The following is a 20,543-nucleotide window of genomic DNA, read 5'->3' on the forward strand; positions in this document are numbered from 1 at the left end:
CCCCGTTGAAGTTCAGCTTTCAAACATTAACGGTCACGACTGGCCAAGCCGAAAAGCAGTATTTTCTTTCTCAGGTTCCCAAACCTGGTGAGGGAGATTGGCAGCGATGTGGAGGCTGGGGCACAGCCAGGTTTTTGCTTGTCGATGAGGGCTGCGATGGGGCGAGGACGAAGCGGGTGGCAGGGAGGGTGTAGTATGCTGCCTGGGGGGAATGGGACTGCAGGAGACCACGACGGTGCTGGGGGTCCTGTGCTGTTCTTTCATGGCCGTGGCCTGGCTTTGCTAGGGAGCGTGACGCGGGATCAGGCATTCCTGACGTTGGCTCCTTCTCCCCATCCGTCACTCTTACTTTCTACTTCTTTATTTCAAGAAAACAAAACAAAACAAACCGGAAAGACACAACTGAAGTTCCTGAGCACTGTTTATCTGCTGATTATCCAGACAAGGGGCTGGGGTGTGACTCGTTCTGTGGGACGAGAGGCTTTGGGGCTGATCCCAGGTCCCCTCCCTCAGGCCCGGGGCGGGGGAGGGCAGGCCCTAACCAGGCCGCCAGGCCGGTTGCTAGGGCCGCGTTGTGCCTAGCAACCGCCTACCCCGGCTCTGCGCTTGCGCAGTGAGGCGCCCTGCGCCGCGGGGCAGGCCGGGAATGCTCGGAGCCGCCGGTGGCGGCGGCGGCGGCGGCGCGGTCCCGCCGCCGCTATGAACGAAGCGGTGGTGCGGCGGACGCAGGAGTCCTTGGGCCGAGTGATCCGCAAGCCGCCGCTGACGGACCGGCTGCTGAGTAAGCCGCCCTTCCGCTACCTGCACGACGTGATCACTGAGGTGGGCCGGGAACCGGCCTGCGGGCCCGCTCCGCTGTTGCTAGGCAACAGGGCCTGACTGCCGGCTCCGCCGCCCCCTGGCGGGCGGGGGTGTGGCTGCCGCGGGGTGGGCGGGGGTCCCCCAGGCGCGGGGCTGGGGGGGCTCTACCGGGGGACACCCGGGGCCCTGGGCGCTGTCGCGGCCGGGAAGGGGGACCCCGGCACCTCTCCGGGGCCCCGGGGCCTGCGCAGGGTGGGCGGTGGCCGCAGGTGACTGCTGCAGGGGGGACGCTCGGAGTAGCGAGTGGATCGCGGGGGTTTTAGGGCAGTGAGTGACTCTCAGGGTTTTTAGGGTGGCCGGTGGTGGTTAAGACCAGGCGAGGGGTCTCACTCCTTCCCTCAGGCTGCTGTGGATTTGATCTTTCGTGAAACCTGCTAGTAGGTTGTTTTTCCACCTCCCGTTTAAAAAAAAAGTCTTAATTTTTATATTCCCTGAGCTGATGCTTTTATATATAGTCACATGTAAAGAAGTCAATAAGCAAGTAATGCAGAGCCACGTTTAAAATGCGTATGCTGGTGTTTACGTTGTGAATCTTACAGATTCACTAACCATCAAGGCTGAAGATGGAATGAAATAGGAAGGGAGGTGTGAGCCGTAAGCAAGGATTAAGTCTCATTGTTCCAGAGCCTTGTTCAGAGACACAGCAGATCTCTGAACCTGCTCTAGCAATAGTTCTAAGCGAGGTATCATCTCTGAAAGCAAATATGGCCACCATATTTCCTATGGTCACACGAGCTTTATTGAACAGAGGCCTTCAAGTGTTCTTAACTTACTCCTTTTCTTCTGTTTTGAAGGTAATTAGAGTGACAGGCTTTATGAAAGGACTTTACACGGATTTTGAATTGAAATCAGATAACGTTAAGGTGGGTATGAAACTTCCTTATTTCTTTAGCTGTAATAGTAGTATTCTTTGAAACTTGCCACAAGGTACTTCTGCTCTTTTCTGCGTTCAGTGTCAAGAACCCATCTTTAGTTTTCTGAAGACACACTAAAAGCTATTGCCTGTTGGTTATATTATGCATGGGGTGAACACGTATAGATGGCATTTGTGGATGTGACACAAACAAGCTGTTGTGTGTGAAGAACTGTTTCCGTGAAGATCTCTAAAGAGGGAGGGCTAATCTATGACCAGGTTTAGGTTTCCAAACTACTCTTGTGTTACAGATGAAAAGAAGCATTATGTAGCAAGATTGCCTTGAAGTAGTTAGGCTGTAGTTGTAGTTGTGATAATAGTTGATAGATAGTAGTTGTGATAATAAATCACAAACACTAGAAATCCACACGCGGCTTTTTAAAGAGTCTTGTGGTGTCTCAATGGAATGTATGGGTTTAGATTTATTGCTTTATATATGTGTGTGTGTGTGTGTATACACACACACACACACATATATATACTGTATACATATATACAGTAAATATTCTTGCTTCATATCCCAGGACTTGGCGAGGCATTTGTCTATTATATGCATTCCACAATAGGTTTATTACAGTATACAAATAGCTAATTACTGAAAGAGGAGGTTAATGTTATTACCGAAAAATGCTTTTCTTAAGTACCAGGGTGACTTTAGTCTCTTTGCTGATCTTCAGTTGTCTGCCTCTTTGCTGAGCTGATGCTGACTTCAGCTACCGACTTGATTGGAAACTTTGGTCGCTTATTCGTGGCAAAGAACGCAGTGTTTGTATGTTGCTAGTTAGACAGCTATGTCCACTGATGATTGTTTAACATAGCAACTGAAAGTATGAGGTCCATGAGCCTGGCTTCTCACCCATACAGCCAGTTGCATGGATGCTTTACACACTTCTTGCAGCTAATTATTGATCTGAATTGTATGTTTATTTCTGTGACTGTTCTTATTGTTGTTGGGATGACTAAAATCTAAATTGCATGGATGCTTTACACACTTCTTGCAGCTAATTATTGATCTGAATTGTACGTTTATTTCTGTGACTGTTCTTATTGTTGTTGGGATGACTAAAATCTAAATTAGTTATACAAGGGATTGTTGGTTTTGTTGGTACTGTCCCTGTTGAAGCTTGTCAGTAGTTTCTGTGATGAAGAGTAGCTTAGCGCGTGCTGCCTCTTTGGAGGGCACCGTGCATTTTATTTGTGGATCTAGAAAGCAGATTTCCTAGCAACTCCTGAGTAGGTCTTTGTTTGTACCTACATACTGTGATAGCTGTGAAGTTGCACCAGTCTTGACTGTCTCTCTAAGAATTTCTTTCACAGCCCACGAAATCATGGTTTTCGAGAGTTCAGGCAGAGGAGATCAAAATGCTGTAATGTGGGGGAAAATATCTCTAGCTCTTTTCAAGACACTGGTCAGGAGAAAGGCTTGGCTGTCACAGGATGCTTCCTTACTCTGATTTCTGTTGGAGTTGTAGAAAATCAGGAGAGTATGCAGAGACCAAAACTACCCACAGAGAGCTAGAGTCTGAGAGAAGCAGCTGGAGTCCATGTTGTGAATAGCTGTGCATATGTCTATGCGAGGGTGATCTGCTTTATGTAACTCCAGGGAATGATACTCATCTGGTGTGATGATCTGGCAGTAGATGCACAGACTTGGAAGGGGCAGGACGCTTTCAGAAAAAAGAAAAGGTTTGTACCCACTGTGAAATAGTCCCAGTGCTGTAGTCCACAGTCTGCTTGCTGTGGGCTGAGAAGAATTGACAGTTGCTCTTTGCAAGCTGGCTGTGCTGTGCTGTTGCAGATCAGGAGGTGCACAGACTGAAATCAGGAAAGCCCAAAGCTCGTGGTCCAGCCTCTGTGGCGGCTGGGTCCGGCTCCTGGTCTGGACATCCCCTTACATGCTACGCTGCGTCATGCACGCATACGTGCAGCAACTGTCTTTGTTTTTAGTTTCGACTCACCTCTCCCACCTGGACGTAGCAGTGGGGTCCTAAAGTACCCACCGTTTCTTCTCTGCTACCTTTTATGTCTCCACTGTTGGGATAACACATATTGCGTGGGTAGCTGGTCCCCTCCTCCTCCGTAGAAAGAGGTGGGAGGCAGGCTGGAAGCATCCCACGAGCCAAATCTGCCCTGCAGAACATGCGTGTGGACCTCACCGAGTTCCAGTTTGTTTCAGGGATGTACCGTCAAAGCGACCAACGGAAGAGAGATGTAAGGGAAATGCAAAGCATGAGGACAGCTACACTGGATAGTATTGCTGTCTGCGTGTTTATCAGAAAGGTTCGTCTCATTCTGACTAGTAAAAAGTTGTTCTCTTGTAAATGGAAAGATTGGGTATCAGGCTTGATATTTTAATCTTCCACATCAGCTTTTTATATATATATATATATAAAAGTCATTACACTTTTATATGTATAAAAAGTCTTACCGCTTGGAATAGTGGAGATACCTTTGTTTGAAAGCTACTCAATAAAAAATATTTTCTTAAGCTCTCAGCACTGTTTCAGGTGTTTGTTTCTATTTTGATAGAACTTTATTTACCGATGCAGGTAGGAGCTGTAGATTTCTCATTGGGTTCTTGAGGATTTCTTATATGGACAGAAGTCTCTGATAATGTAACTGCTGAAAATGATGAGGATGTAGGAGAAAATTTTGGATCTTTATTTGAAAACTTGTTTGGTTTAGAATAGTGTCCTGTCTCCTTCCCTAAATTAATAGCTTGCATATGTCCTTGGAAGGATGGACAACTATTTTAATAGAAGGTTGCAGTATTTCCTTCCTTTCTTTTTTTATTTTTGAATGCAGGGAGCACTGGTGAGGGTGAAATGCTCCTGCTGTTAATGGAGACAATCTGAAAATCCCAGCTATGTGGCGGTTGTTTGTTTTAATCCTTTTGGAAGAGTCAAAGACGGGAAGTACCCTGACTCTGGAGACTGTCTTCCCACGCGTTTAACTATGATTCACGTGCTTGCAGCAGAACCCAGTTCTTGTTTATGGAGAGTGGCTCTGGGACTGGAGATAACACATGAACAGCTCTATTAGGCTCCCGTGCCACAGGGGTAGATGGTGCTACCAGATGGCCTGTCAAGAGGGTTGGCCTTGCTCAGCTGAGGAAATACTGGCTTCTGTTGCTTTCCTTTGTATCGGTGCCTCTGTCAAATTCGATCCAGGTCATTCTGGATCTGTGCACCTGAGATTCTCAGACAGTAAGCGCAGTGCAAAATCAGGTGTTTTACTGGATAATTACAACTGCTCCTCTTCTGCATTAACTGAAATGGCAGTGGTCCACTTTTCAGTTATCAGTTTGAATGCTGTAGTTTATATTCTTTTGAACCGATGCCTATGAAAACACACATACAGAATTCTTCTCACATGGGTTTACTTTTTAATAGGCTAGTAAAATACTTTCTTTATCTCCACTCATGACTGTAAAGGATGAGTGAGCAGACTTCTGTGCTGGGTCTGGTAAATATTCCTTGAATTTTAATATATTTTATTAAGAAAAACCTTTTTTTTTCCCCCCCCTGAGTATTCTGCAGCTGCAGAGACTTCACACCATGATTTCATTCTCTGGGCCAGGAACCCTCCAATAAAATTTTACTTGGTGGGGGTTGGTTTATTTTGTCTTTATTTTTTCTTACGATTTTGCATAATCACCAAAAGCCATCATCTCTACTGAAGGACACTTGGGGGAAGTTGTTTGTAAAGTATAATTGTAAAACTAAAACACATCTGGTAATTGCAGAGATAAAAACATGTGCCTGTATCCCTTTCCCACCATCTTCGTATGTTTTCTTTACTCACTGTTAAGTCTGGCTTGTAAAGTATGCGTACAAGCATGCAAGTCCCTCATGTAAGTCCCACAGCTTTGTGACTTCTGTGCTGAAAAATATTCAGGGCAAGAACTGTCCTTCTGAGCAATATCTGCTGTAACAGTCCTGTTATAACTCTTTAGTGATTCTTTTGGTAATACTTGCAATAATTTCTTAAACAAAACTTTATCTTTAATGCTTGAAAATAGAGTGCCAAGGGTTTTATAGCAATCTTAAAATGCACTGGAGCTAAATGATAAATATATTAAAAAGACAAAGTTATACTTTCACTTTGGTTGTTCCAGTTCAGTGTTCATCCATTATCAAAGCTGTCATTTCTTAATCAGAAATAAATAGCTAACTATAAATCAGGGGCAGCCCTCTTTCCTGACCTTACAAACCACGTGCTGCTCTTGTTGTACGGATGCTTTCTGCAAGTATTCCTCTCATCAGAATTTTTCTAGTCTTTAGGTGGTGTGCGGAATTATTTTGGAGTCTCAGTATTATTTCTTAATTGCTCTTTTGCCAGGATAAAGATGCCAAAATCAGCTTCCTTCAGAAGGCAATCGATGCTGTTGTAATGGTAACAGGAGAGCCGCTGTCAGTAAGACCAGCGCGTGTTGTGGCTGGACACGAACCTGAGAAAACCAATGAATTTCTTCAAGCAATTGGGAAGTGTTGCTTAAATAAAGTATGACATTACTATATATATATTATACACATAGTGATATATTATCAGAGCTTGTTTGTAACAGACTTTATTGACGCTTGTATGCTACTTTTAATTACACAAGATACACATTGGGTCACCACTTACAATAGTGACAACAGATAGATGGTATATGATCCTTAGCAGAGTTTCAGCCAGGTCCCCATTCAAATATGTTCTGGATATTTTAGTGCTTTTAATGTATACTGTTTTTTATTTTTCATCTTATTCATTGGTCATTTAATAACATTTATTAGGTTTGAAGAACAATATGAAGCTTCAGAACTTTTAAAACTTTGGGATGCAGACACATTAATTGTGTGAACAGATGCTACCACCTTTGACTTTATCGCCTTTAAAATTACAGTCAAATCTCTAATTCTGTAATGAAAGTAATTTTCCTAATGTGCTGCCTTTTTTTTTTTTTACTTTTTTGAATATGGAAATACAGCAAAAGAGAAATTGGACAACTTGTTAAAAATAACTGCAGGGGCAGTTCTTAAAATAATTGTTGCATTAAAAGTAATGGGATTCTTTGCTTATAGGTGTTAGAGAGTATTTTGAAATACAAAGGTATTATCTAAACCCCTTGAATGAATGAGTGTGAATACATTTTGTGTAACTAACTGTGAAATACTACAGTGTTTACAGGCTGTCTGCAAGTTTAGTTTGGATTATCTTTGTCTGATAATCTACTCATTTAAATTTATGTTATTTTGTTTGAATTAGCTGAGTGCTATGAGCTTCTTCCTTATGAATTGCTTGAGATCAGGAAGGGGGAAGTTGATACACATATGCACAGAGACTGGACGAGTTTGAAAATGTGCTTGATGGAACGGCTTTGTAGAATGTTGTGATGAGATTTAATATCCAGAGGATATAGTCTACCCATTGGAGCGAAGATCATTAGCCCCTTGGCTTTTACTGTGAAACATAAGCTTGATGTGCATTGGGAAACAGACTTCCTTCAGTCTCTAGCTTGATATTTTTAGTGCTGAGCTGAGCACACTGCTTGGCGTTATTTAGTTCAGGGAGGTGTTGCTAATGTGCAGAAGTTAGTGTCCAAATGTGAAAACCCACAAAAATTCATAGTTTTGCATTTACAAACCAGGAGAGAAAAAGGAGTCAACCCCCAGGGCATTATCAGTTTTGGTGATCTAAAAGCTGTTCCTGTTTCAGGAAGAATTCCCTGGCAATGTGATGATTTTTTTTCTTTTTTTTGTTCATGTAGTCAAACTCTTTGCCACTTGGAGATGAAAACATGACGTTAACTTGCTGTCTAAACGATCTAGTTAGTAATTGCATGTCGCCTTAACAAATGAACTAGATGCAGAAGCTTTTTAAAGACTGTAACTGCAGCTTATTGAAAGTCATTCTTAATGGAGTTTTCTTTTCTTTAGTGACTGTTGCTGATTGAGCGAGTATTAGGTGAAAGTGTAGCGGCCTAAAAGTGGATGCAAATACAACATAGTGTGGTTTTAAGAGTGTTTAACCAATCCAGCAGTTGTGGTTATAAGGATTTGTCAGTCATTTACCTTACCATTTTGAAAAATGTTTAGGTTGTTGCAATGAGAATTGCTATTGTGCTATAATACATAAAAAGCACCATATATTTATATAACTCTGGCACATATAATCACATTATTACAAGGAGGTGTTTGACATAAAAGAGCATTATTACTGCTGTGAAAGAATATTTCCAAAAGAGCAGAAATATAAGCTTTATTTAAAACAAAAACACCACCGCCCAAAAAAACCCACCAAGTCAAGTTGATTACAGAGATAGGAAGACAGGAGATATTTAATAACATAATTTACTCATTTCAGTTATGTTTTTCTATTCCTTGCAGCTCTCCAGTGATGTTGCTGTAAAAAGGGTCTTAGCTGGGGAAAGAGCTGATGCTAAAGGGAAACCTCCATCCTCTAAATCTCGAGATAAAGAAAGCAGAGAATCCAAACCAGAAGAACAAAAAAGCCATAGAGATAAAGAGGTAGGCATTTGCAACTTTTGTGGGGTACAGGGGCTACTGCTCTTTTTGGTTTATTGTGGTGGTTTTTTTTTTTACCTTGCATTGTTGTCTGTGGAAAGTAACTGTGTGAGAGAGTTGCCATGTATTGGAATAAATTTTTAGTTTTTACTTTCTTTTTAGGGTAGAGGAGACACTGAAATTAAAGACAGAAGCTCAAGCAGAGATAGAAAACCCAAGGGAGATTTGAAAGAGAGCGAAGAAAGAGAAAAGCGAAGTGATAAACAGAAGGATAATGAAGACAGGCACAAAGACCCTGAAAGAGACACCTTTAAGGAAGGAGAAAAACAAGAAAGGGAAAGAAACAAAACCAGAACAACCAAGCAAGGAAGAGAAACAGAAAAAAACAAGGGAAAAGGAAACATAGAACAAGAAGATGATCTTGAGCGTGATAAAGGACAGGAAAGAGAGAAAAAAAATGAAGGAGGAAGAGAAAAGGACAGACTGAAAGGAAGAGACAAAGATAAGGCTAGGGACAGAGAACGAGAGAAAGACAGAGAGAGAGGAAAAGATCGGGAAAGGGGTAGACAAGGGGACAGAGAAAAAGATGGGGAGGATTTGAGAGAACATGGAAAGGATAAAGCAGAGAAAAAGGTAATTGAAATCTTATTTCAGAGAACAATAACTTTTGGCATGCTTGTGGTAGGGACTGAACATTTGTTATAATGACCTTGCATGTTTGTATTCTCTGCTCGTTTAACAATTAAGTACTTTCTTTAACAGCAATTACTCTCATGAAGTGAAAGTGTCGGTGTGGATTTGATCTGGTAAGAGTGTGACTGAGGCCGTGTGTGTAACTTCACGTCTCTGTCATGATATATCTTGACTTGAGCCATCAGACTCATCTGACTGTGCTTCCTGAACATCTAAGCAGCAGTTTCTTTTCTGAACTCTGCATGTCTGAATTCTCCTGATCACATTACATTATGTTTGGCAGAGAGGGGTGGCAGCGACTGTTGGAACTGTGTACTTATAGCCTCATGTGTCTTCCCAGTAATGCATGCTGTTGTTGCAGCCATAGCCAGCTTTTGGGGAAGACGGGGCTGAAGAGAGTTCCTTTGGGCCATAACTACTCATTAATACCTCTCCTGAGCTTACTTCTGTAGCAGGACACACAGGATGGAGCTGTACATCTGTGTTTGTTTTTTTTTTTTTTCTGGCTTTCTAGATTAAGCTGTTTGCTTCCAGCTTGAAATTTTTTTTTTTTTTTTTTTGTGAAAGAACTGTTGGGAAGACCACCTAGATTCTTGCAAGGATGCTCTGTTTGCAGTGGACCCTGCACATCATGTTGCATCTTTGAGAAGGAACACGTCCACTGTTTCCCCATACTTCAGACCTTCTCAGTCTGAAGTCCTAAGCTGCCTTAAGAGCCATCTCTTCGTTGCCTTTCATTTTGTTGTTGTTTTTATCTTCTCTCTTCCTCCTCTAAATATTTCCTGTTCTCCTTTTCTGTTCTGTCACGTGCTGGTTCGTGGTAGAAATTTGGGATCAATGGGCACCAAAGGTGCTTTTGTTAGGGGGTAGTTGAATTTTGTTAGAAGTGAGAAAGCACTTCTGTCAGTACCTATCTGCTGGCCTTAAAGATTCTTACCTTCCTGGTATCACTCAGAAAGAACGATGTTTAACTGTCGATTTTGCTCGGTTAGTCTCCTGCGCTGGGGAGGCTAGGTAAAGAGGGCAGGTAGATGGGTAAGAATACCGTTGTAATGTGCTCAGTTCTACTCTATGCTCATTTCTCCTTTCACGTTATTCAGGTAAGTAGCTCGCTTCTCAGCACGCTGGATCTAAAGCAATTCATTTTTTTTCAGTCCGGAGATTCTGAGGAGTCCATGCTTAGAAAAATGCACAGGCCCACTAAAGACAGCAAGTGCCAGCCAGATAATGAGGTTAGTAGTATAGAAGATCTGGGAAGGTGAGTATTGAAAGCGTTGCACTTTAGAATGATTTGGGAGTCTGCATGAAAGGAATATAGGACTGAAAGGTAGGTAGATGACAAGTTTTAGGGCTGTAAAATAGATGCCTGTCTGGGTTTCTTAATTTTTTTAAATTCTTTTTTTAAATTTCTCTGAGCTTGGACAAAAGAGTCTACTCGGTTTACTTAATTTTAGAGATTTTATTTCTGTGTATTGATATGTTGGGTACGTCAGAAAAAATATTTATTTTTTAATCAAAGTTTTTACCAAAACTTTATCAAAGTTTTCTGTTTATTTCTCTGAATCTTTCCTGGAAAGCTGTTAGGTTTTTTTTTTTTTTTTTTTTTTTTTTTTTTTTTTGTACTGTAATAGAAGTTACTGTTTTGGAAAGAAAATGAGTCCAATGTTGTGTCTGGGCCTGTGTTTTGCAGCTGGATGATGGTAGGGCAGAACAGCAGCTCACTGATTGCCTCTGAACAGTAGCTGTTGCTTGTGATACCATTGTGTCTGCATCTGCTGCTTCTTGATGACCTGAGGCAATATGGGGAATTATGGAGCCATATGGCTAAATGTTTAAAGAGTGAGACTTCAATAAATTAACCTAAAGGAGCTCAGGCTAGGAAAAAATAGGCAGGATCCCAAGTCTAGCAGGAGTCTCTCTCTGTTGAGAGTCTATGGGCCACTGACATCATCGTGTCTTCTACATGAGATGACAAATTTATAGCTATTCTTTGACTTAAATCCAACCAAACTTTTTAAATTATTGGCACTTGGAGGGAGAGCTTATAAAATAGTTTTTAGCCTGAAGCAAATATTCATGGCCAAGTTAAACGTCCTGCAAATTGGGTCTCTAATGGAAATTCTGAGCCTCATCCCAAACTATCGTAGTGCTCTTGGGCACCACAATAATACACTGGGGCAGTAAAGTTTCATTTCCCGTCTTAAGTGCTTTTGGGAGTGATTCCAAGGCATGTGGGTTTATTACCTTAAATCTAGATGACATGCTTTTCCTCTGCTTGCTTGCGTAACAGTAGATGCTGCTTAGTTTTTAGGTGATGAAAACACACACTCTAGACCAGTGCATGACAAATGGTCATCTTCTTAAGACTGTGGAAGAGAGGAAAGAAATGAAAATGTTCCCAATGAATTTTTAGAGCTGGAGAGCTAAGATAGCTGCACAAAGTGATTTAGAGGAAATTCCAGCATGAAATGAATTCTAATGGACTAGGGTTGATCATCCTGTCCTCACAGTAGTTTCACAGCAGGGTAATGCCTTTATTTCCAGGGATTTACCCTGATTTAAAGTACTATAACTCCATTTAAGTCATGTGGCAGTGAAACAAGTGTATTCAAAAGAAGGGAAACAGTTTATGTCTTTATGCACATGAAGAATATTGAATCACAGTTTGTAGTCTCTGCTGCATAAGTAATAAATCTTCAGAATCTGTCTTTAGCTTTTTGTAAATATAATACAAGTGAAACAATTTGAAGCACCCCCTCTCAAGCAATGGCTGATATGCCAGTGCCTAACAGGTCACCCACTCTTTTCTGCCCTGAGGATTAGCCTCTTCTTCTTTTCTGGTTTGTTCCTGTCGTGCTCACTTACCCACGTCCCCTGGCTCCTAGTCCTGCTCTCTTTATCCTCGTGCTCCTAGCCACAGCTTCTCTTTCTTTCCAAGCCTAGTCTTACGTGGCTTCTCTTTCTTTCCAAGCCTAGTCTTACGTGGCTTCACGGCGTTATGAGCTATTTGTCTTCCACTTGATTTTCATCTTGCTGCTTCTGTGTTTGAATTAGGCCCTTTCTTCAGACACGCTGCTTGGCAGCATAAGAACATGGAAACAGTGGGGGAAAAAGCAGTGGGGAAATGGGAACTTTTAATTCGAGATGTCTGTGGAATTTCAGGCTGAATGGCTTCTGGGCTGCATTTACTTTAGAGAACACATTAATTTATATTATTTTTTTCATATTCTACATGTACAGCAAAACTATCACTTAAAGCTTAGTTTCTGACTTTGACCCTATGAGATTAGGAGTCTAAACAAGATTCTAGCTGTATTCATGCAAGTCTTAATTTTTCTTGCTGCTAATTATCAGAGGCCAGCTTTAAAATGATACTTAAATTTTGACAGGTTGACTTTTTTCTGGTACTAAGGAAACTCTGTATGTTACCCAGCATGTAATAGTCATCACGTAAGTATCTATAATTTTCTGGAACTAAAAGAAAGCAAGTATAAGTAGGAATTAAGAAGAGACATTTGGCTAACACATGTCAATCAAAAGAAGACTACTTGCTGCTTTGAGGCTAGCTGTTGCATACCATGCTGTTTGTGATCAGGGTGAGTTGAGTTGTATTCTGTTAGCTCTCAGTCCATCTCAGGTAAAAGTCTTGTTTAAAATGGACGCTTCGTAGCATAACTGATTGACTTCCTAAATAATAAAGATAACGTTGTCTTTTGACAAAAGGTGATTGAGGTTGTAGAGCTTCTGAGCGTATGGTGCTGTTTATATGAAAGTGGCTGCAGAACAGGTATGTCATTTACCCCTAAGGCCAAACACGTTGGAAAAGTCTCTTCCATTTTACAGATGGCTGCCGAAACTCTTGGCTAAAGCTTTTTGTAATATCCTGTCACTTTTGGCCACTTCTATAATGACTTTTATTTTTGCCTTACAAACTGTATTGCTCTGGAACTGGTCACTTGAATCAGCCTCTAAGTCATATCTAATGAACTTCTATTTCTTTTGGAACTGATCTTGACTACATAGTGAAACAACTACTGAATGAAAAAAAGACATAACTGCCCTAGAAGCAGCAGAGAGAATTGTTCCATGGAAATCTGCTGGACATGGCGCAAATATTTTTGTTCTGATGCTGTGAATGACCCTCTCTTTTTAGTGTCAGTTATTCATAACTGGCTCACGTAACAGAAATCCATCATTAAAACTTACATTTTAAAAGGCGGGATTTTTCTAATAGTTCTTTTTCCGTTTGAAAGGTTTTAATTAGCAGAAGCTAACACCAATAGAACACCGCCTTGCGAGCCTTCATTTGAGGAAAAGATAATTGAGCGATATTTTCCTAATAAGTTTTACCACCGCAGCAGTCAAAGTGACCTTAGCAAACAGAGATCTGTCCTTGTTGCTGTTGCACACTATATAAATTGTGCCTGTTAATAATGATAGGTGTTTTATGAATAAATACTGGGAATAAAGACCGTTTGAAGGAAAGAGCAAACCAAAGTCTTGGAGGGATACATAGCTTGCAGTAAAAGCATTAGAAATGAGCTGTGTTTATTTGCTGAGGAATGGTCTGTTGCATAAAATTAAAAAGTGTATTTGTATATGTAGCTTTATAAATATAGAAGTTTTATATAAATATACATACTATTTACATTACATGTGCAAATATACCTCCTGGCACTGTGGATCTAATTAGAAGAGAAGTCATCCAAAACATTGTGGAGGGATGGCTGAGTTAGATTCCTATTCACAGACATAATTCTTGTTTATTATTAGTGAACTATTGGTGGATCTGATGAATTAAAGGGGGGAAATCCCAGTGTATATATTTATATATACTTCATTTATATAATGAGTTGTCCCCCTCCCTTGCTTGGGTGGGAGGGTTTGTTCTGCCTTTGCCTGTTGATGCATGGAGTGGCCGTGGCTAGAGGAGATGTATGTTAGGCACATACAGAATTGGTTATGAGAGCGGTATAAAAGCCGCTGATAGAAACTGCTCATGACATCCTTTCATGAATATAGAGGTTGGTTGTTGTACGGAAAGGGGGAGGAATTAGCAGTCTGGCAGGATGTCTTTTCAAAGCATATTCCTCTTCTTGACCTGCTGAAACATTAGAAATCACCTTTTTCTCATGTCCTAAAGTAAAAGGCAACCTATTTAAAGGTTAATAATGAGGACAAAGCAGCAGACTGGACAGTTTACAGCAGGCTGCTGTATCCTCTCCAAATAGAAATGTAATTACTCAAAACTGGGAAGTGTGCATACATCCATCTAGGATTCCACTTTAATATGTTTCTTCCAGGATGGTGTGAGATGAAGTGTAAGATTTCTTTTTAATGGTTCCAGTGACTGCTTTTCAAAGTCTTGGAGCCCATGAATTTGTAAGAAGAAGAATGACCTATTTTATCTCCCTTTGGAAAGACTCTAGTCATAAATATTGTGGGATGTATGCTTTTGTGTGCTACCATAGTGATTAAATTTTAACTTTTACTTTGCACCTGTTGCCAGTGTGCACATGTGGCTCTACAAAAATATTAAGCGGTGTTTGTAGTCACTACCTGACATAAATAAATGACTGAATGCGCTCCTCCAGAAGCCTCAGCACCTATTCTCAACTCCTTCCCCACCTGTGCTAATAATTACATCACCCTAAGAGCTGCTGAGGTTTCAGTGTACCAGATGTGGCCTGCGGGCCCGTAGAGCCAGACTCTGATGGTATATAAGCTTTACTTTTGCTCCTTGCATAGTGGTGTGATTGTGAAAGATGGTAGTAATTAAGATGAACTGAGATTAAGATTAACCGCTTCAATATTAGCTATGCCTTTTGGACTTCTGTCTGTTTTTCTTTATAATATGCCAGCATTTTCTAAAGAGTGAAACAAAAGTGTTGGTAGGTCTGGTTGTGGGTCAAATAATAATTGTAATAATCCAGTGAAGATAGTGCAAGTAAAAACTAGTTTATGTCAAAGCAGGACCGTAGACTGTCCGTTTGGCTAGATTTTTGCGAAGCGTACGATGTAGGGATTTCTTTTGGCTGATCGAATACCTGAAATCCTGAGCATGCACGTTATATTACAATCATGGAGGTGAAGGAAATGTAGTTTCTAAAGGACCTAAACTAACGGTTGAAGCTGACTCTTGCGTAGACTGCTCACTTCCCTATAAAGCACCTCCAAACGGTTCAGCTTCTCAGTTTATCACAGTTGCACACTGTCATTATCTGTTGTTAATAAGCATTTCCCCTTTGTTTGTCAAGAACTTCTGTTGAAGTTCTTGTATAGCTTGTATAGTTCTTTTATATGTATAGCATATAAAAAAGCAACGTTTGCCTTCAAAGCAAACTTATCACCATGTTCCTGACATGTCAACTTCATTCCCCTCCTTCATGTAGCTGTGTCTCCAGGGCCAGTGGGTACATTGTTGTAAGCTTGTAGAGGTGGGATGTTTCTCTTGCATGGTCACCTAAAGTAGTTTGAGTACAAATACTTAACCAGTATCCTATATTTTTAAACATCTTGTAGTGTTATTTTCCATTGCGACATGTACGGTCCATTGTCCTATATGCAAGATACTATGGAAAATGAATGTTTTACATTGTGTAATTTGACAATTTTCTCTAACGGGTTATTGGAACTTATAATGGTAACGTTTGCGTAGAAATGGAAGAATTTGTAATTCCCATTTATGTTATCAATATCGACGTTATCAGCAGGGCTGGCAATAAATCTTGGATGCAAACTGCATGGACTGTTAATTCACACAACCTACAAAAAAGCAGATAAGGAGGAAGTCCTGTGAGGTGCAAAACATATTTCAGGATTTTGAATAAGATGCAGAGATGTTTTATAGGGATAGAAGGCACAGAAACATAAACCGGTGTTCTATAAATCACCTGTACTTCATCTGTTGTGTTCAGAGGTGGCTGCTTCCTCTTTAGCAACAAATGTTGCTAATGAAATCAGGGAGTTAGGTAAAAGGACAGGACAGTTATTAGAAGCACGCATGGCTTGTTGGAAGCTACTGGTTTACTAGTATGTACAGTCCTGTAAGAAGCGGGAAGCCCTGCGTGTGTGCGTAGCGGGCCAGATCCCATCGCTGGCTCCATCCTCCAGTCTACACGTAAGCAGAAGTCTGCCCCTTCTGCTAGCCAAGATTGGTGTAAGGGGATGGACTGCCTCCTTCCCACCCTGATCCCGTACCCAGGAGTTTTGTTGGGCTGGCAGGAGTCCTCCTTTACACCTTGCACCTTCTCTGGAGGCATTTGGGCCCTGGCTGTGCTTCAGGTAGTAGTAAATCTGTAGGATACCTTACCTACAGTAGTGGCAGCTCTCACGGAGCTGCCCCTCTGCAACATAGTGCCTTTGCAGAAAGTATTGTCAGTCTGGTGTTCTTGACTTCAGGCAGTGCAAGCTATATCCAGAGAAAACTAAATAATTCTTGTGTGTGCTTGCCTGCTTTCATTTCCTGGCCTCTCTGAATCACTTTCAGACTAAGGTCAGAGTCCTCAGAAGTGTCCTGAATTTTCCCCTGGTTTGATCTTTTCCACTTTTGAACTCTTATCCTCCTTCCTGTACCAGTTGCACCTTCAGATCATCCATTGCTTGTTTGCTGGACTTTCTGGTATGACCCATTTCTTAGTTTGTCCAGGGTCTTTGTCCAGGAAAGTTGCCCTTTGAGTAAAGGACTATGCAAGTCTAGTGGCACAGTTTTTTAGTCTTTGCTTCTAGTTTGGAATGGAATTTAAAAAACTTCCCAGAAGGTTAAAGAGGAGCTCTGTATCTGATGTAGCTGAAACATATAGGTGATTGTAAGCATCTTATTCCTTCTGGTAGCTCACTGGTAGCTAAGCATTGATGCCAAGACCAGCAGTGGCATCGTAGATGCTCTATAGGTTTCACAAGATCGCTCTGCCTTGGATACTCTTAGTTCACATGTGGAAGTTGTCTTTACAATAATGAAATCTAACCATATAGGTTCATTTAAAAGAAAATAGCTAGCATGTTTCCAGGAAAAATACCTGCAGACTTTGAGGAAAATAGACTTGACGTATTCTTAATCTTATATGTGTAGGTCAGTTTGTAAGTGAATATTTTTATCTATAATACATATAGATAAAAAAAGCAACATGTAAATTTTATATATAAATATATAATTATTTTATATACTATTATATAAATTTGTGGGCTTTTTTTTTTTTTTTTTAAAGAGTGAAAATCCTGCAGGAATATCAAGGCAGCCTTCAACAAAAGGATCACGGCAACGTGCCAGACCCGGAGGAGAAGGTAACTAGAAGGAGGATATTATTTCTATTAAATATGCTGGAGGCTTATTGAATAGGAATAGCATAAATACTTAAATATCTGTGTTTATTATTTTCAGTGCTTGTTTTATACTCCCAGTCTGCATTTATGAATCCAGTAGGCAATTTTTCTGCATGGATTTGATACATAGAAAGTGGTACTTGGTTCAGTTTGCTCGCATTCCTCATCCAGAATTGCAGATATAAATTCAGCCTGCTCTTGATATTTATTGTGTTCTTTCTGAACGGGCTTTTTAGTTGGTCTACAACTATTTCTTTTTCTATTAGTTTCACAAGAACTGTTTCTTTGCTTAATAATCTAGCAAGTTTAGACAAATATGCCTTGCAAAACTTTGGTGGTTTTTTTTTTTTTGTTTGTTTATTTTCTGTCACTGAGGATTAGTGGACAGTATGTCTGAGTTGATCAAATTATTGCACGTTACCTTTATGTAAAGTCACATGTAAAGGTTTGTTAAGTGTTTAAAGCAGAGCAATAGTCAGCACAGTGTTTTTGTTTTAGTAAGACTGAAGATATGTTGTTTAAGTTGTTTTAATAAGATGAAAGACTTTTGTGAGGCAAGATGTGCTTTCCTGTAGGGATAAATCATAGAGCCATGAACCCTGAATATGTAACTTCATCACTTACTAATATTTGGGAAGAGTGCTCTTCCTAGATTTGGCTAGGGAATCCAAACTTCATTTATTTTCTGAATTTTTCAGTTGTTTCTCAAGGATCTGAAGTCCGAGTGTTTGGTCTTTAGAAATGTTGTGTTTATAAATGGAAAGATCATATTTGTCAAAAAAGCCCAACCAACAAAACAAAACAAAAAACCCCCCCGGAATGTTCCCTGAGATTAACTGAGCACTGGCCGGTGCAAAAAGGAATTTCCCTGGGTATTTGTTTGATAAGCAGTACATTAAACCATCCACATTTGTGTTAAACTTTCTGGGGTTTCTTCAGTGAAAAGATGGTTGGCTGAATTCAAGACTAGCCAAAGCTTTGAGTGATTTCCATAGCTTGAGACACTTACAATACTCCAGGTGTACGCTGGAGAACAGGTGAAGATAAGGTGTTAAGCAAAACCTCTGCCATTCGATGACTAGAGAAAATTCCTCGGAGTATTGAAACAATGGCACATGTTTGTAGATCTTTGACTTTCTCTAATGTCTGTCATTACAGCTGTGGTCAACTGTATTGCAGCCGCACTGGTGTCAGGCTGGGACCTTGTCATTTGAGTTGGAACAGGGAAGGTATCATCCTGGGTATCATCAGTACTCAATCCTCTCCCACGTCCTCTTCCACCGTAGCTCAACCATGTGTAAGGCCCTGTAGCATTTCTGCTGAGAGTGCTGGGGAAGGAAGGCCAGATATTTATTTGTTATTGAGGAATGAGCAGGAAACGAGAATCTGTAAAAGGCCCATCTCTTTGTGCCGGCCAGGAGTCGCCCCTGGTAGCGGTGTGGCCACCACCCTGGGTGGGCGTGCAGTGCCAGGACTCCAGACTGAATCCTGGCCACGTGAGTCTAGGCAGTGGGTGAGGAGGTAGCTCTGTAATCATCTCATCCTTGCTTTGGTGCTATGTCTGTCAAGACTGGCGCTTGTGATAATAAATCAGTGGTATCCATGCTTGCCCATTAGGAAGTGGATTGATATAAACTGTAATTGTATTGATTACAGGCCATTTTACCAGCCTTTGGATGATAACTTCTTCTGAGCCTTTGTTGGCTGGAGCTATTTAACAAATGGTACGATCATCAATAAACATTCCTCCTCATCTGCCTTGCACCTGCATTAGTCATTTCTCTTTGTCTCTTTAGACAAGATTTAAGTGAAGATTTTAGTCCTGAGATAGTTTTAACTGAATATAATAGACAGTTGTGCCAGGCTTTACAAATAAGTAAATTCTTTATCTGTTAAGGTGCTTCATTGCAATTGGTTATGTCACCAGCTTTTGTATGTAAGTGATTAAATATTGTATTTGCATACTAAATGGAAACTAGATTCTCTTCAGATTATCCCAAGTACTTAATACTTTCACATCAGGAAGAAAGGAATCTAAACTTAGTATTGCTAGCCCTTTGTGTAAGAAAGCCAAGAGGAAGAGCCTAGAGAAACATGTAGGTAAGGAATAAAACTGGCTGCTAACTGGAGCTCATATAGCGACAGTGTAACTGCAATTTCTGTCTGTATTTAAGTGTCCTTTTCCCTCCTACTCCTATTTTGGTGTCCCGACTATTTACTCTGAATCAAGTTTTCTTTCAATGGTTTTGTGCCCTGGGAGCTGATATTTTATTTCTAATGAAGAAGTCACTGTACATAAATAAGTTTAACATCTCAGTTCAGAAGATACAATAACACCTGTGAATTGATACCTGTTAAATAGCTAATTCTGGCTAAAGGCATAGTGTTTAGACTAATGAAGCACAAAGATCTTCATACACTTAATCTGCCAATGGCACTATTTTTAATCTATGTAAAGAGATTGCATGTTGCTGTGTCTTTGCAAGCGTCCACGTTTTCTTTGGGTTTGTGTTTTAATAGGTTTCCATGTGTCTGAGGCAAAATACTGAAGTTCTATCAGAGCTTGGGTAGTGTTTTCATATCAACCAATAGCTATGTTTTCAAAAGGACTTGGGGGAAAAAATTAAAAGGATGTTTAGGCACCTTAAATACTTTGGGAAAGATCTGGTACTTTGGATATGAATGTCTGTTGACTTAGGAGCTTAATTCAAGTTGGTGCTCGAAAATTGAAAATTTTATGTCACATCTCATGTACTTAGGTGCTGTGAGGTTTTAATAATTTTGTAGATGAAAAATGCTGTCTGGATTCCATTAAATGTAGTCTTATTTTACTACTTAGTGATCCTTAGCTGATCCTATAACTTTTTTATTTCCCAAGATTTGAATATTTGTTTTATAGCCTTTATGGCACTAAACTACAGTGACCAGACATGCCCCATTTTATAGGATCATCCCTTGTTTAAAATCAGGGTCCAGTTTTTCTGATAAATGAAATACAGTTAATGACTTATCCTGTGTTTTGGCTTTAAGGTAAATACTTTAAAATACTCCTCTTTTCATGATGCAGCAGGCCAGCGCACTCAAATTTCAGTTTACCAAAGTGATAAAGACTTTGGAGCATTAGCCCTCTTTTTGTTCTGATGCAGCAGGGCTGCAGTAGGTGAGTAAGGCTCAGAGGTGCTCCAGTAAGTCATCCAGAGGGGAGCAAAAACCTTCTGGAGCTATGCTGATGCCTGTTACGCGCT

General features: G+C 40.6%; 1 protein-coding gene across 1 annotated transcript in view; it reads left to right on the top strand.

Moving 5' to 3' along the window:
• Positions 1–646: 646 nt before the first annotated feature.
• TRAF3IP1 (TRAF3 interacting protein 1) overlaps positions 647–20,543 on the top strand; it is a 45,280-nt gene continuing 25,383 nt past the window's right edge. The window contains 8 exon segments of the mRNA XM_072874805.1: positions 647–683; positions 686–822; positions 1,656–1,724; positions 6,116–6,277; positions 8,146–8,286; positions 8,446–8,916; positions 10,131–10,208; positions 17,184–17,259. Coding sequence (XP_072730906.1) covers positions 647–683; positions 686–822; positions 1,656–1,724; positions 6,116–6,277; positions 8,146–8,286; positions 8,446–8,916; positions 10,131–10,208; positions 17,184–17,259 — 1,171 coding nt within the window.

Source organism: Ciconia boyciana, chromosome 10 (genome assembly GCF_034638445.1).
Source record: "Ciconia boyciana chromosome 10, ASM3463844v1, whole genome shotgun sequence".
Lineage (NCBI taxonomy): Eukaryota > Metazoa > Chordata > Aves > Ciconiiformes > Ciconiidae > Ciconia > Ciconia boyciana.